Source organism: Onychomys torridus, chromosome 17 (genome assembly GCF_903995425.1).
Source record: "Onychomys torridus chromosome 17, mOncTor1.1, whole genome shotgun sequence".
Classification (NCBI taxonomy): Eukaryota; Metazoa; Chordata; class Mammalia; order Rodentia; family Cricetidae; genus Onychomys; species Onychomys torridus.
The window spans coordinates 29691942-29709543 of record NC_050459.1 but is presented as its reverse complement, the minus strand read 5'-3'; the positions used below and the strand labels follow the sequence as shown (position 1 = coordinate 29709543).

Here is a 17602-nt window from a genome sequence, read left to right as displayed (position 1 = left end):
CCCCAGGCACAAAACAGCCCTGCTCCCCGCAGACAGGGGAGCCAGTTTTGACACCGGAGTATTTTTGGAAAATTCACATTTCTTTTTTTTTTTTAAGTCCTTCCCATGCAATTCATGAGCAACACTTGAATCAAAGTCACCTCAGCCATGCCATGCATCTATAGAGTCCCGCTGAATACATTTTCTAGTAACATGTTCAGAGAAAATGTGAATCACCCTTTTCCTCCATACTGTCTGCATTGCTTCTGGGCACGTAGGGTGAGGAGAAAGATTTTTAAAGAGCATATGGTGAAACCCCTACTCGAAGAAGCCAACTCGGATGTTGTTGGCTTCCAGTGAAATGTACCAGCAAGGATTTTTAAAACACGGGAGCAACAGAAACAGAGTTTAATGCTGTATTGTTCAACCATGGCAAACACACTTGAGTTGCACTAGGTTAGACCCATCCCTTATTCATTGTACATAGGAGAAAAAGCAAACCACATGAATAACCTCTTAAAATTTATACTCCCACTTGCTCCGAGAACCGGACATCCAGTGCTGGTTCCTATACCACACCAAGCATAAGTCTAGAAAATGCGACGGTGCGGAACCCCACCCTGCCACCAGCAGCGAGGTGGAAGCAGTGTTTTGAGTCAGTGGGACGTGGTTCACGATTAATTACTTTTCATTGATTTCTTACATGGGCCAAGCATTTATTCTACTGCTACAGTCGTATTTTGATCGGTGATCTTCTTATTTATAAACATGCAAGATTTGTAATTACGGCTACGTCTAAACACCGCAGCGCACAAGAATGGATGAATTAAGCTGTGAAAAGCATAATTACGCTCAAAGCAATAGCGTTCCAATATGCAACACAGAAGCCAGTTAGGAACATTACCTCCTTTTGAAATCACAAAGCCCAGCTTTGCTAATTCCCAAGCCTCTGTCCTGTCCCACCATGCTGACTAATTGCATCTCCAGAGTGTTCTGAGCACAAAGGGAGCCTGATAAACTCGGAAGGTTTTTAAAAGTAGCTCATTGTGAAACCTCCAAGAGGGAGAAGACCTCTTCAGTTTAAAAAAAACAGGGTGGAAGACATCAAAGGTCTGTCAGCATGGGCTGACTAAACAGTACAGGGAGAGGGCGGAATATTACGTGATATTCCATAGAGATATATGCGATATGTCTATGAGGGTGCTTGTTTTCATGCTGCCACTGTGGCAGCATTTCCAAAATCCATATATATTATATATTTAAACAGTGTATGTGTGTTGGTATGTGCACTTGAGTTCAGGTGTCCCAAGAACCAGAGATATCAGACCCACCCAGAGTTGGAGTTATACGTGGTTATAAGCCACCTGATATGGATACTAGGAATTGAACTCAGGACCTCTGGGGAAGTGGTACAAGTTCTTTCCTGCTGAGCCATCTCTCCAGGCCCCCCAAAATATATATTGTGATCAAATGCAAGGTGTAAAAGGAGCCTGGGTGTCCTCTTTCAGGTTAAGTACACGCTAACACATCCCTGCAAGACACCACAAGGAACATTTTACAAATAAGAAGTGAGATGGATGATTGGATGATTGGGGGCTTCTGCTGTTGAATTTACTTTCCAAACACAGCGATTAATTTCTTTCCTTTTTTTTTTTTTTTGTTTGTTTTTTGTTTTGTTTTTTCAAGACAGGGTTTCTCTGTGTAGCTTTGCACCTTTCCTGGGGATCTCGCTTGGTAGACCAGGCTGGTCTCGAACTCACAAAGATCCGCCTGACTCTTCCTCCCGAGTGCTGGGATTAAAGGCATGCGCTACCGCCCAACTACTTTCTTATTAGAATCATTGTATGATTTCTGCTCTCTCCCTGCAATGATGTGATGGAATTGTTTTTAAGTTCTCTAAGAAAACAATTGTTAAAAAAAAAAATTTAAAACAAAAATTTTTAGGTAACCAAAAGGCAACCAAGCTGGGGGGAGAAAAATCTTAAATACAACAAAGATACATGAAGAGTTCATCTAAACAGATAAAACACTGTGATGGTTTTCCTCAAAGCTGAAAGCCAGTAAGACGATGCCAAAAGATATTATCTGAAAACTCAGAAAAGTAGCAACCTAATTAGGCAACACGCATACCAGTGAACATCCTAACTAATTAGAACTCTGAGTCATCATTGAGGGGCTGTTTTCCATGAAATATCAGTGCATTGTTAGGATGATACGCAGGAGAGGGGAAGCCTGGTTAAGGGCTCCAGCAGGTAGCAGGAAAGCCATGGAAACATATTCTTAGACCATGACATTCTCTGTCTAATACTCAGTGATCCTACTTCAGAAATGGCCACCCAAATGCAAACATCTCAGGGCACGCCTTCCAAAAGCATGGCTGAGTTTTACTGGTTCCTTTGAACCTGGACTCACTTACACTAGAACCAGACCCCAACTGCTACTGCACACACCCCTGGCAGTTCCTGCATATGCTCCAGCTCCTGCAGCTGCAAAGACCAGGCGCCCCCCTGCAGGAAGGCTACAGCTCCAAGTGTGCCCAGGGCTGTCTGCAGAGGAGCATCTGAAGTCTGCTGTGCCCCCTCCACTCCCCTCACCGACCCCACCTCCCCGTGAGGGGACAGTGTTGCTCCCATGAGTAAATACAGTGACACACACATCCCAGATTCAGTTTTTTTGCTGGCTTCTTTTACCTATAAAGTCTGTGAATAATAATAAAAATTCATGGTCCAAATAGACAAAACATGCAAAACAAAAAACACCTTGCAGAAAGGAATACAGCCAAGCAAGGTCATGCCAGTAATCCTCGGAAGGCTCAGGCAAGGGGTTTGCTACAGAGTCTCAAAAAACAAACAAACAAAAACAGAAAGGGAAAAGAAGGAGAAGAGTTCAGCACAGAATTATAATAAATATAAATATATATATTTATATTTATATAATAAAATGCAAGCGTCCAAATGGCTGAGCCAGAGCCACACAGTTAAATAAACAGCTAAAATCATCTTGCTCACTACTATGTAAACACTCACAATATTGTGCAGGTAGAAATCCCCTGAAACGTAATGGACAAGAGCTTAGCTTAAAAAAAAAAAATCAATATTTAAATAATTTATATAATGAGCTAAGTACATATTTTAAGAACCTAAGCTTAAAGGAGGGACTGAAAGAAACAGTGATGATGGCATATGTCAGCCATGAGTGACATCTTTTCCCTTTGCCCTCCAAATCTGTATGTTACAGTATGGGGAAATTTAGTTCTTAAAAGATTGCACTGTGCCATAGCCCCACTATTAAAAAAAGAAGGATTTTAGCCACAAGCTTGTGTGCACACACACACACACACACACACACACACACACACAGAGATGTACAGTATGTATAGTGCATGTATACCACGTATAGAGTGCAAAAGCCTCAGCACAAACAGATCAGAGGATGGCCTTGTGGAGTTTACTCTCTCCTCTCATCTTTGCTGGGGCTCCAGGGCTTGAACTCAGGTCTTCAGGCTTGCATGGCAAGTGCCTCTCCCACTAACCCATCTCACCAGCTCAGAATGCTTCAATTTTAAAAAGCAAGATCAATTCTGTTTCAAGTCAAATCTGAAATATATGTGTGTGTGTGTGTGTGTGTGTGTGTGTGTATATATATATATATATATATATATATATATATATATATATATATGATATTTGTAAATATCTTGGACTTCCAAGCATTTCAGTCGAAGAGCAACAGAGTGTGTTTGGGTGAACTCAGAGGCAAGGACAGAAAAACTCAAGCAAAGAGCAACGTGATCAATGCAAGAAACGCTGACTCCCTGAGGTCAGTTATATCTAAGGGAATGATATGTATCAAAGAGGGTATTGGGAAGCAAAGTTAATTCAAATGGCATTTTCATTTATTCTGGCATTACAAGCAACGCATAAAGTGAGTGGAGATGCGTTAGATCCAAATTTGCTTTTCTCAGGGGCTGTTACGGTAAGAATTACAGCAAGGAAAATCAATCTCCTCCCATACAATCCTATGACTCCCCAAGGCATGCGGCTATCACTGTGGTAACAGTCAACGGCCCTTTCTTCCCTGTACTCCGACCTGGAGAAAGTGGTCAATGTTACACTTAGCCACAGTATCCCATGCAGATCATCTGAGGCTACCTTTCCATTGTCCCAGCTGCAAATGCCTTCCAGGGCTGTCCAAAGGCAAAGGCCATGCTGGAACAGTGCTTCAAAGCTCTCCTTCAAGGGCTAGCAGGAGTCGCTGCCAAAGCTGGCGGGCCCAAAATGTCATTTAAATAAAGAAGTTCCTTCCTTATCACAACTCCTAAACACCAAATGCTTAGAGCACACAATCTATGCCATATACTCACTTAGCCTTCCAGTCCCCTTCACATACTGAGACCCACGATCTTCCTCCTGTGGTCACCTGGAAACTCTCTTCAACACTCAGCTGCAGAGCTAGCTGCCTTGCAGGCACCACTCAGGGCATGCTTTCCTGGTGGTTCACACCCCTGACCATGACCTCTGCTGACCCCCCACTCCCTACAGCCCCAGCTACTAGCGATATGACAGACATTCACTGCAAACTGCCTGCTAAGGAGCTAACCTCTCTGAGAGGTAAACAGAAGGCTGGAGCAAACCCAGAGCACTCTTATAGGGAACTCACTTACTAAAGCTCATCTGCATTGGAAGATGAGGGCAACAAGGATCCTACTTCATAAGGTCACCAGGGATCTGAATGAGCTCAATCCAGTTGACACCTCTGAGCATGCTGAAAAAATCAGCACACACTCAGTCTTATGGTGTCCCCCAACCATCTCCTTTATAAAGACAGTCTTGATCACACACACACACACACACACACACACACACACACACACACACACACAGAGTGAGAGAGAGAGAGAGAGAGGAGAGCGCATGGAAGCTGAGAACCATTAAAACAACAATAGAGTTGAGAAGTCAAACAAAGCACCCAAGAGAAGAATCTTTCTGGTTTGACACTGTCACTCCCCAATAACTTTTATAAACCTTTAGTGTGTGTGTGTGTGTGTGTGTGTGTGTGTGTGTGTGTGTGTGTGTATGCCACAGGTCAATTCATCAAAACTATTTGCCCATCAAATTCCAGGGATCCTCCTACCTCTGCATGCTGGGATTGCAGACACACACCAAGACAAGTAGCTTTTTAACATGAGTACCAGCGACCCTAAGCCAGGTCCTCATGCTACCCACTGAGCCACCTCTCCATCACCTCTCCAACCATTCTTAAGCTCCCTCCTTACAAACTAGGGAGGGATGAAGGGTTGTGTTACTGCCTCTAATTCATCAGTACATGGTTCTAACTCCATGTCAACAGCACATGACTCATCTTGGGAACAGTGAGGATCTCAGATGCATCTTGGGAGCAGGGAGGATCTGAGATGTTTAACTCTTTGATTCTCTCAACATTTAATAGGCTAATAATAGGAAACCATCTCAACAAAGCCTCCCTCAACAAAGCAACCTGTAAGTAGTAGTTGTACATGCTTGGCAACGCCCACTTTAATCTGTGCTGGCTTCAGAGTCAACATTCATAGTCTTTGACATTTGGAAATGACTGATGACCTTGATCCTTCCAAACCAGGAGCTAATAAATGACCAAGGAAGTAGCTTTAGGTTATAGAAAGACTCGGTGATGATGCTGGTTCCAGCATCTTCTGATGCTCTGCCTGAGATTTACCACAACAAACAATCTAGACTCAAAAAAAAAAAAAAGAAAGAAAGAAAGAAAAAGAAAAAGAAAGAAAGTGAGCTAGACATCTCACTAGCATACACTGATTTCCTCTCTGTATGGTCAGATTCCATCACTGAAGGATCAATCATCATGTTAAAATCCCACCCCAGCTCCCTATGGTCAAGGTCAGGTATTTTATTTTCCTAAAACTCCCAGTTCAGCTCAAATGTCTGTATACAGTAGGTATTCAAAAGTGATTGAAGGCAGACTCAAGCTAATAACTTGTCTTGTATGGTAATATTATAATATTGAAATATTCCCAACCCTTACTTGCTCATCTACCTATGGCATGATATATCACTCAAAAATTACCCAAAAATGATACATATATACATATATATAATATTATATAATACACACATACACACAGTAAACTACACCTGCCACCGATAGACCCAAGGGCCTAGGCAGCCTCACTAACCCTAACAAGAGGATCCCAGTATGCCTATGTGAGAGATGTCCAGTCAATGGGGAACCCTGAGGAAGCACCCAAACTCTAACTCTTAAGCCATGCCCTGCACAGAAAGTTGTCACCCGGAACCAGGTGGAAGAATTCCCAGGCCCTTTCATCTCAGGAAGGAGGCCAAGCCCTGCCTCAGGGATCCTTGCCTAGACAAGCACTCAACTCAGAGGTCATGCTTCCGAAGCTCTGTGAAGGAAGGAAATACCAGTGAATTATTCACATTAAAATGGTTGATCTTATATTTGATACATTTTACCTTGAGAGGAAGAAGAAAGGAGATGAGGTGGAGGAGAGGAAGACAAGGAAGGGAGGAGGGAGAAGAGGAGGGAGAGGAGGAGGAGGAGGAGACATACAAAGAAGGGAAGAAGAGCAGAGGCAGCCACACTGAGCACTTGACCCAGGGAGCCACCCCACCCTAAAACACACTCTGCTACCAAGCACCTCTGTACAAGCCGTATGAGAAAGAGAGACAGCTGGAATAGCCTGGGTGCCCAGTGCTAATGTTTGGAGTAGCAGGAACTTCCCAGAAGCAAGCAAGGAGAGCCTCCAGGCTCCTAGCATCCAACAAAGCTGCCTGGCTCCTTGGACCATCAGGTCCATTGCACCCCGCTGCTTGTATTCTCTACCTTCTGTGGGTGTCCTGTTAGAGAGATAACTGTTGCTCAGGGCCCCTCCCTCATTTATTCTTTAACAAGACCCAGTATTTCCAGCTAGGACATTACACAGACACAAGAAAAATAAGTAAGAAATGTTTCTGAGCACTTACTGCCAAAAATAAAAATAACTCCAAAGTTTTCCTTCTCATTCTCTACAAATAAGTCAGCCCTGTTGGCAAGGGTATCTGGGAATTGTTATCCACGCGGCTGCCAAGTATGCAGTACACATGGGGTTGTCTATACCGCAGCCAGCCATTCCTCCATGGTCTTCCCTGGTCTCCAATCAGCAGGATGAATGCAGGGCAGAGCTCCGGGAAGCAACTTCATCTGGAAGAGGGGAAAGCTACCAGAAGAAATCTGCCTTTCTGTGCCCATTCAACCTCCACCAGTCATGGCTTCATATTCCTCATCATTGATCTTTTCTTTCTCATTGGAGTCAATGGTAATGGACAGGTAGGCGTCGACCACAGGAAGAACTATGAGACCCTCTGCTTTGGAGGAAGGGTGACCAGTGACAAAAGGTGAATAAACATGAGGTCAGGGAGCAGAAGGCTTTAGGCAGCCAGCTCCTACATTCTACTCAACTTGGTATCCTAATCATCTGCCCCTTATCCATCCATCCATTTCTGTAAGAGTTTGTAAACAAAGATTAAAAGCATGCTAGAAAAATCGTGTGGAAAAAAAAAAATCTCGACATACACACTTGGAGATAAAGAACACCAGAAACAAGCCAAAACCTACTTGCTAGGAATCACTGAGATAACATAATGTCTTGATCTCTCAGAAACAATGTCTGTGGAGACCCCTCCCACTGCCATGAAACATCAGAAGGCAAGAAAGAGAAGAGTCCCTGGGATACAGTACCATTCTTCAGATGGGGGGGGGGGAGGTGTCTCTAGGTCCATGAGTTGATCACATGCATTCTGTGGGTGTCTGAGCTGCCCATGAATTATTCTGAGGACAAGACAAGAAGGCCAGCTTCATCCATGCCAGAGCATTATGTGGATATGTGCCAATGAGCTTTCACTTCCTCTGAGGGAAAGGCATCAACCCAGAGAAGGACAAAAAGGACACACACACCCCCAAGTCCCAGCAACTGGCTTCACAACAACTCAGGCTGAGTCTGAGAGACCTGAGGCCTGGCTGAGTGGGGCCTGCCCAGAACAGAGATGCCTGGTGTACATCCACAGAGACTGTGGATGAGGGAAAGGTTCAGGAGCTGCAAGAAACAGAGGGTGAAAACCGGGCCAGCACATGCTCTGGTTTTTCAACAACTCAAACAAAAGCCCGCTAGTCATGGCTGCCAAGTCTTTACTCAAGGGGCACCAATGGAGTGAAGAGAGGTAAGGAGCAAGGTGGGGAAACCACCAGAGACATCCATTTCCGAACTGGCCCTTCCCACAACCCCCTTCCCAAGCAATGGGCAAGAACTGGCGCTTCTTCCCAGCCACAGGGAAAGCACTATTATCCAGGTCCTGAGTGTACCCCATCAGTGTGTTAGATATGAGCTGAAGGGAATAAGGGAGAGCTAAACCAGGCCAGGCTCACCAGGGAGCAAGGGGAGCAGGAGGCAGACTGTTACACAAAATGTGTGTCACAAACAAAAGGTTTCTCTCTGGGACTTTCTCAAGTACCTGAGCAAGGGCAGCCTTAAAAGTGCACCCTAGAACTGAGACTCCAAGTCTTAAAATAATTTGAGCACTACTAAAACCGCCCCCCAGTCTCTGAGCTCTGTTCTGTACAGTGTTTCTTTCTCCTACTGCATGGTCAAGGTTTTTCTTTTTATGCGGAGCAAAGTCCTACAGAGTTCAAAGAGGCCTGTTTATGAAATTAAAAACCCAGGGGCAACCATATTAATAAAGCTAAATTAAAAAGATATGAATAACCTTTGTGAATTTAAAAAACAATGACGAATTCAATCCAAGCAACTAGGTCATGCTCAGATTCCAGTAATTGTAAAATTTAGATATAATAAGGCCAGAACTTTGCTTCGCTCCAGTAGTCAAAATGAAGGGCCCATTCAGGGCCAAGTGCTGCAGTCCAAACCCAGCAGGGGAGCCAGGACATCTGAGGTGGGGGAAGCAGGGCAGGGCAGCATCACCATCCGGTACTACCTGGGAACTTGACAGAGCAACAGAGAGATTCTTCTTATAAAGTGCCAAACCGTCACTGAGGGAACACCTAAGAGGCTTCCCAGGACCACAAAGCCTGGGGCAGGTCTCCACTGAGCGGAAGCAAGTGAACAATCTAATCAAAGGGGTAATTATGACATTCACAGCCACCCCTGGAACAAGAGAAATATGCTAAGCATCAGACAGGCCCCGCACCATCAGACCCATGCATAGTCAGACAAGACTGGCACACACAGATGGATACAACGACAGTCAGATAGGCACCAAGTGTCAGAACATGTAGCCAGACAAGCAGACACTGTCGGATGGGTGCACACCATCAGACAGACATACACCGTTCTATGAGCACACACTTTCAGACAGGCACACACTGTCATCTAGGTACACACACACAGTCAAGCACACACACATTGTCATATGGGTACACACAGTCAGACAGGTACATACAGCCAAACAAGTGTGCATTGTACACACATAGGTACACATAGTCAAGCAAGCACACACTTTGTTATATGGGTATACATTATCAGACAGACAGACATAGTCATATGGGCACATACTGTCAGATAGGCAACACTATAATATGGTCGCACACAGTCAAGACAGGCACACACTGTCATATGGGTACACACGGTCAGGCAGACACACACAGACAGACATACACAGTCAGACACGCTGTCAGACAGGCACACAAAGACAGACAGGCACAGTCAGACAGGTACACACTAGGTGAAAACTATGAAGGAGCAAAGAGCACTTGTGGGATATGGAAAGGCTCTGTGGGAATGAATGTGGCCAAAATTGAAGAAAACCACACAATTAATTAAGCTTACTGGATTGCTTTCTCCTTACTGTTACAAATTACAGTCCATAATTTGGAGAGTGGATATTTGAATAAAAGTGAAAACTTATATTCAAAGTCAGGTAGACAAAGACATATTCTTCCAACTTAAAACCACACAGCAGTCATGTGATGGCTGAAATGCCATCAATGCTCAGCAAGCTTGGTGCAGTCCAGTGTCCTGGCCACTCAGCCCATCAGGTCAGCCACCAACCTCAGAGGGCCGATCATTCTGGTTTAAATGACACAGGCAAAGAGAATAAGAACATGAAAAGACAGCCCATAGAAAGGACAGCATGCTCTGGGAATGAGAGTGCAGGACCAATTATGGGGCAGAAATGGAAGAGCGTGGGGGGTAGTGGTGGTATATAGGCAGGAATTGATACCCAGAGAAAACATGCAATTTTCACAGCGATATTCTGAAAAACTATTGTGTTTGTGTGTGTGTGCGCGCATGATTCAGTACATATATGGAGGCCAGTTCTTCCTTCTACCCTTACATGGGTTCTGGGAATGAAACTCAGGTCTCTGGGATTGCTAGACAAGGGCCTTTACCTGCTGAGCCACCACGACATGAAGCATGACCTTTCTTCAGTTTCTGGAAGAAACCTGCAGGGCTAGAGAGATGGCCCAGGGAGCGGTTAAGAGCACTGGAGTACCCAGGTTCAATTCCCAGCACCCACAGGGCAGCTAACAACTATCTGTAATGCCAACACTCTCCTCTGTACAGACAGACATACGTGCAGACTGAACATTAGCAGATACAATAAATAAATCTTTACTTAAACTCCTATATGTCATCCCAACTGTCTTCAATAAAATAAATCTGTAATCCCTTTGACAATGGGATTGGATCCTGTCTAGGAGAAATGTTAAATCTATGGTTGCTGGCTAAGGATCTCCAAAATTAAAGGAGAAATCCAGCTCCACCTCACCCAGCCAGCTAAGTAGCTCTTGCCAGAAAATGCAGGTGGGGCAGGGCCAGGAGAGTTTTCCATATAAGAACATTTTAAAAGGTACTAATGTGACAGAGTGCCTCTGCAGCATGGGACCAAGCAACATGGGAATTGGTACTTGATGTCCCAGAGTAGACAAAAAAAAAAAAAAAATCAGTTTTTAAACCACTGCATATAAAATTGTGAGTTTACAAGAAAACTTGATACTTTTTTAAAAGATTTATTTATTTATTATGTACACAGTATGTATGACTGCAGGCCGGAAGAGGGCACCAGATCTCATTACAGATGGTTGTGAGCCACCATGTGGTTGCTGGGAATTGAACTCAGGACCTCTGGAAGAGCAGTCAGTGCTCTTAGCCTCTGAACCGTCTCTCCAGCCCGAAAATTTGATACTTTAAGTGTAAAGTGAAGCCACCAGTTTTCTGTCCCTAAAAAGGGAACAAAAGACACAAAAAGACCCCATAGAAAGACAGAGAGCTCCTTGTAGATTCCAAAGCTCCTCCCAGACTGAAACATGCGCTGATCACCTAAGGGTGTGTGTGTGTGTGTGTGTGTGTGTGTGTGTGTGTGTGTGTGTGTGTGTGTGTGTGTGTGTCTCCTTAATAACTGAACATCAAAAGTTGCCATTTCTCCCATGTGACAGTCTAGATTTCAGTGTTTTTAGTTCTTACAAGAACTTTCAGAATTATAACAATTACTAATAAATGATGAGAATCACAGAAAAATATGTCAGAGAAAAAAAATCCCGTTCTTTTTCTGTTGTCATAATGTAAAGAAAAACACAGAAACACAGTACTGTCAACTTTTTCCATATATATATATATGCCAAAACGAATTCTTAAAAAAAAAAAAAAAGAACATCTCTGATAGAAATTCTCCATGTGTGATATAAAAAAATAACTAATGGCATATGTCTCAATATAGATGTGTGTTCTTAGCATTTTTCTCTTTTTTCCTTTCTCAACTTGAAAAACCCTTAGAGCCTGGATTGCCAATCAGGTGTGCCTCATTTGAAAGGCAAATGAGAAGCAAGCCCCGCCCCCTGCTTAGAGTTTCCCTGTCTCTGGGCCAGCTCCTTTAAGCAGTAGTTGGAGGTGAGACATTCAGAGCAGAGGTAAAAATCACCACGCTAGGCTTGCTGTTTCACTCACAGAACTCCTCAGCCCAGCCTGGTCCTTGCTCAAGGATGTGCTTCCCTTTGTCATGGAGGAGGACATCAATTTAATTCACACTCTGTCTCTGCATTGAGCAACAACTGGTGACTGTGAGTACAGTGCTCCCAACCACTCGATGCTTTCTCACTCAGCAACATGAGAAAGAAAAGGGTTTGGCTTCCATGAATAAAATACAATGGCAAGCGTCAGATACACTGAGGCATCCACCAAGTCCGGGCCTGTGACAAGATGCCAGATCATCATACAGAATGGCTGGCTCCACTGCCTGGAAACCCAATGCGGTGCCCTTTTTTTTTTTCTCCAAGCTGAAGAATTAAACCTAGATCTGGGACAACGGAAAGACTTTACCTTCGGAAATATTGGTATCCTATTCCTTCCTGATACTATTACAAGCTGCATTCTTGCTGGCACTCATGCCCAGACAAAGATCAGAGTGGCTGGCATTCAGTCACCTTTCAGCCTATCCCGGGTGGTGGGGGACCCAGGTGAGAAGGCTCATTGGCACCATTGTTACAGGATTTGTGCTCAGGATGCGTGTAACACTATTGACCAAGTGGGCTACACACAAATCAGCTGTTAACTCCAAACGATGAGGAGACGGTTCCTTGCTGAAGACTTGAGCCTAATTAACAGGAAAAAAAAAAAAAAAAAAAAAAAAAAAAAAAATCCCAGGCAAAGCAGAAAAAAAAGACCAGGAGTTCCCAGGATGGTTTCCCAGGAAACCACCCTAGATAACACTACAATGATGGATGCATGTCATTCATTACACATTTGCCCAAACCCACAGGAATAAATACCCAGAGCGAGCTCTAATGTAAGCTAGGAATTCCAGACGAGGGTTCGCTCCCGTGGGTGGAGGGAAGGAGCGAATGGACTGCTCCTGAGCAGGGGGTGATGGATGACGACAGGGAGGCTGTGCATCTGTGAGGGAGGGGGCAGGTGGAGAAAAATCCATACCCTTGTGTTCGGTGCCGCTGCATCGTTAAAACTGCTCGTTTAAAAATGAGCATTTCTTTCCTTTTAAATCTCAAACAACTAGTCCTCAAATTCTCTCACTCGCCTGTAACTGTTTACAAAAGAAAAAGACAAAATCTGACTCTCGTGGGTTTTCTTGTCTCGTTTGCCCTTCCATGACTTATAAACCACCATCGGAAAGTCCCATTTACCAGAGAAACGTATCTGACGGCGTCGAGAAGACTCAAAATTGCCAGGAAATACTGGAGGAAATTCCCCTCAGAGAAGCGAGTCCTCTCTGTTCTGAACTGGTCAAGGCTGTACTCGCCAGAGGCAGGCATGCATTACCGACCACTCAGCCATCACCCTCCCCAGTTACAGAACATTCTTCGGATGTCTCAAGAAAAGCCAGCCCTAACTCTTGGCTTGCTGGTTACAGCAGGACTTTAAACAAAAGCCTATGACCACCAACACAGACTCAGGCTCCTCCCTCCCTCCCGACAACGTGTGAGGCTCAGCACAGGGCTGATGTCACCCTCATCCCAGCTCCTGTGCAACCACCTGAAAGCTCCCTCTAAGAAATGTGGCTGACTTACAAAGAAGGATAAAGGAGATTCGGAAGTGTTTTAAATTTGGCAGTATGAGTCTCCCTGTTAGAAGAGAACGACGCGCGTGGTTTGCGATTCCTGTTGCTTTGGCTTATGCCACATTCACCCTGAGTCTACCTTGGAAAGCTTTGCTGGAGAGCCTATGAGGCTACAGCAACATTCTGCCACGTGGGAAACAAACGTCGCCAAAACCGCAATGTAACACAAACCACCAATGAACCCCAACACCCTCTCACACCTACCTGGGAAAGCGTGTGGATTGGGGGACCCTCTCTTAAGGCACTTAGAACAGAGGATGTGCACGGTGTAGTGCAGTCCAGGCCATTCCTGAAGCAGGACGTTCAGTTCCTCTACCAAAGGGGTGATAGCTTGCCATGCGGTCCATATATTTGGTAACGATGCGTGGCTAGCAATGGACAGGGTGTCTGGCTGCAGGACCCCCTTGGCGGGTCTGTAACTCACCACTACAGGAACTTTCCCTCTATAGGCAAAGATCTGAAATTTCCCATCCGACCTGTGCACCACATGACTGTTGATCTGGACACTGTAGCGTGCAAACAATCCAGGTGGAAAGGTAAAGGGAAAACTATATTCAATCTGCAACTGTTCGGCCACAAAGGACTGCCCAGCCAGGTTGGTCCCATTAATCCAGGCCTCTGCGTGGGGCACCTCATTCTGCACGTAGCATGGGAACTTGTACCAAGCCGTGGAGCCATTCAGCGGCTTGCCTTTGGGTTTATTGAGGCAGTAACAGAGTCCCATCTTCTCCAACAGTTCCAGGAGGAGCTGCAAGTCCTGCGGGGCCTGGACATGGGGCTTAAGCAGCAACCGGATGACATGGGCGGGCAAGAGCCCATGCAGCAGAAAGCCTTCCACATAATGATGAAGCTGAGTGGCCCGGAGTGGGTCCTGACCCGGGGTGGGCACTGCTGGAGTGAGGAAGACTTCCCCCTCCCCTTCGCCCTCTCCACTGGTCCCTGTGAGCAGTTTATGCAGCAGCAAAGAAGCATCTCTCTGGAAAAAGACATTGAGGATGTCAATGAGGCGGGTAAGGTTGTGGAAGACGTGCTCCTTGAGGGCGGGGCTATCCTCAAAATAGAGCAGCTTGCCGCTCTCATGCAGGTAGGAAAGGGCGCTCTGCAGCCGGTCCTCCGTCAGACCTGCCTGCAGACCCAGGCGGGCAGAGTCCCACCAGCTCAGCCACAGTCGCTGTGCCTGAGGTGGCTGGAAGTGGAGTTCCTCCAGCACCTGCCAGGATCGAGGCAGGACTCTGTGTAAGTTGGGGAAGATTTCCCGGTGCTCAGCTACAGAGAGCAGCTTGTCGCGGAGGCGTTGCAATTGGTGGGGGTCCCTACAGCTAACCGGCAACACGGGGGAGAGGATCTGCAGCCGGTGGTTCAGCAGGTATTGAAAATGGGCCTTGCGCCTCCGAAGGTTCTTGTCTGAAACACCATAGTAGGCTGCGTGGGGGCTGGCAGAGCGCAGCTCGAAGTCCTGAGCCAGGGCCTCATCCACCACCTTGGCTAGGCGGCTTAGGCCCTCTGCATCGTGCTTCTCCTGCAGAGAGATCTGGCGGTGAATGTCCAGACACTTTTCCTCAAGCTCTCGCTCCCCACACAGGTCCGCGTGTGTGCCCACAATGCACACCACAGCGTGAGGCACCCGGGCCCCCACCCGATGCAAGAAGGTGCCCACGGTAGTAGGAAAGCAGCGAGGTTCATAGGTGGCCAAGTTGACCACCAGCACATACAGGGCTCCTGGGGAGAGGAAGAAGGGCTGGATCACCTCATAGCTTTCATGGCCAGCTAAGTCATACACAATGAACCGCAGGCCCCGGGAAGCATCCGCAGTCCAGCTGGTCACCTCGATGCCCTTGCTCCCAAGGGGAGGGAAAAGCAAGTAGTTCTTCTCCTTGTCCCCTCCTCCTTGGTCTCCTTCCACTTTGTCCTCAGTGAGGCAGTGTCGGAGCAGGGTCTTGCCTGCAGCCTTGTGGCCCATCAGGAGCAGCTTGAGGCGGGGCTGCACAGCTGGCTGGGAATGAGCCAATTCCTTCTGGTAGGCTGCGATGTAGGGGATCCCCTTCATGCAGACTTCGTAAGGGGGCTGAATCAGTGGGTTGTCCTTGATTTTCCACAAACCTACCCGGGAGAGCTGGCCAAAGTTGTCGGGCAGAACAGCGATCTGGTTGCCCTGAAGGACCAGCTCCTCCAGGCCCGTCAGCTCCACAATGGAGTCCGGCAAGTAGCGGATGCGGTTATTATCCAGCCACAGGGTGAGAAGCCGGCCCAGCCCGGCGATAAGAGATGGCACTGAGATGAGCTGGTTCCGACTAAGGTAGAGCTCCTCCAGACCAGCCAGGGGCAGCAGCGCATCAGGAAACTCCTCAAAGAGGTTGGAAGAGAGGTTGAGCATTTTGAGCCTTTGCAGGCGGCTGAACTCGGGGGGCAGAGCTTGCAGCCCGTTGTTGTCTAACATGAGGCTCTCCAAACTGGCCAGCTCACAGAAGCCGCTGGGCAGGGTGCCAAGCTCGGCCCCACTAAGCCAGAGAATCTTGAGGGCACGCAGGGCACTGATATCCTCAGGTAGGCCTCGCAGGCGGTTGCTGGATACGTCCAGCTCCTCCAGGGCAGCCAGCTGCAGCAGCTGCCTGGGAAAGGCGGTGAGTTGGTTGTGGTCCACGTCGAGGGTGCGCAGGTGGTTGAGGCAGGAGAAGGAATCTGGCAGATGCGCTAGCCGGTTGAAGCTGATGTCCAGCTCCTCCAGGTGGCCCAGGGCACCCAACTGGGCAGGCAGCGCCGGCAGCTGGTTGTGGCTCAGGTTGAGCTTGCGCAGCTCCCTTAGGGCGCTCACCACCTCGGCACCCAGGACTGTCAGCCGGTTGTGGCTCACGTCCAGCTCCGTAAGGTGATGGCCTAGCTCCGCCACCGCAGGGGGCAGCCGGGCAAAGCGGTTCCTGCGCAAGACCAAGATGCGAAGGCTGCCCAGAGCCGACCCCAGACCTTCAGGCACATCTTCCAGGCCGTTGTTCCCCAGGTTCAGCACCTCAATGTCCCCGATGTTGGCCGGCAGCACCAGCTGGGGGGCGTCGGGGGACTCGAGTGAATCGCCTCCGGCCCTCGGGCAGCTGAGCGTGAGCTGGCGCAGGTTGCTCCGCAGCTTCCTGGCGCGCAGGGCGGCGTCCCGCCACAGTCTCACCGTCTTCAGGTTGCCACTGTCCTTGCCAGCCATGGCGGGGCCCCGCGCCGACAACCCTCACGCCGGCACCGGAGCCCGCAGCTGCATGCCGCGCTGCACCCCGGCCGGCGCCCGGGCCCTCCTCTCGCTCCCGCTGCTCCCGGGCCACCACCACCCCTGCGCAGCCGGCGGCCGTGGGTCCCTAGCGCAGCCAGCGGCCGGGCGCCCGCAGCTGGGGGGCGGCGGCGACGCGGGCAGCTCTGGGGGGCACCGGGCGAGCGGCGCGGAGCTGGGCTGCGGCCGCGCAACACGGCTCGCATTCTCCGTGCTCCCGGGCCATGGGCGCGCCGGGCAGCAGGGCCGCCGCCCGCCGCGCCGCGGAGGATGCCTGCTCCTCTTCCAGCTCCGCCCGCCTCGCGGTGCCTGGGTAGCCGACTCCAGCCCCGCTACCCTCGCAGCGGCGGCCCGGAGGCCGGCGGCGTGGCCTCCGCTAGCAGCAGGAGGAAGGCAGCGCTCGGCTCCGCTGCCGGCATGCTGCGGGCGCAGGGCCGGGGCGCCGGGGGCGGCGGCGTCTCCTTGTCTCCGTTTCCCCGCGGCTCGGGCGGGAGCGCGAGCGCCGCGTCCCCGGCGCTGGGAGGGCTCGCTCGGAAAGCTACAGCGCCGCCCGGTGGAGCGGCCCCCACGTGACCGGCGGAGGCGCCGCTTGTTCCCGGCACCGCCCCAGGGGCGGGAGTTGCAAGCCAGCCCAAGCTGCGGGGCTTGGGGGCGCCGGGCTTGGAGGGGTTAGCGGCGTGGACCTCGTCCCTCTGCGAGGCTCACCGCACGCGATCCCCCAAGGCTAGTGTGGGACTCTGGGGTCTCCGGGTTGGGCTCCTCCGCATCTGGCTCTTTGTTG

At 48.6% G+C, this 17602-nt stretch overlaps 1 protein-coding gene across 2 annotated transcripts in view; it reads right to left on the bottom strand.

The window, feature by feature from the left end:
* Mfhas1 (malignant fibrous histiocytoma amplified sequence 1) overlaps positions 1–17358 on the bottom strand; it is a 92984-nt gene extending 75626 nt beyond the window's left edge. For both annotated transcript variants that reach the window (XR_004943002.1, XM_036166494.1), the window contains exon 1: positions 13776–17358. Coding sequence is in view for 1 of the 2 variants with exons in the window: in XM_036166494.1 (XP_036022387.1) it covers positions 13776–16761 (2986 nt within the window). In the remaining variant the exon portion in view is untranslated. The remainder of the gene's footprint in view (positions 1–13775) is intronic.
* Between the last annotated feature and the right edge of the window lie 244 nt (positions 17359–17602).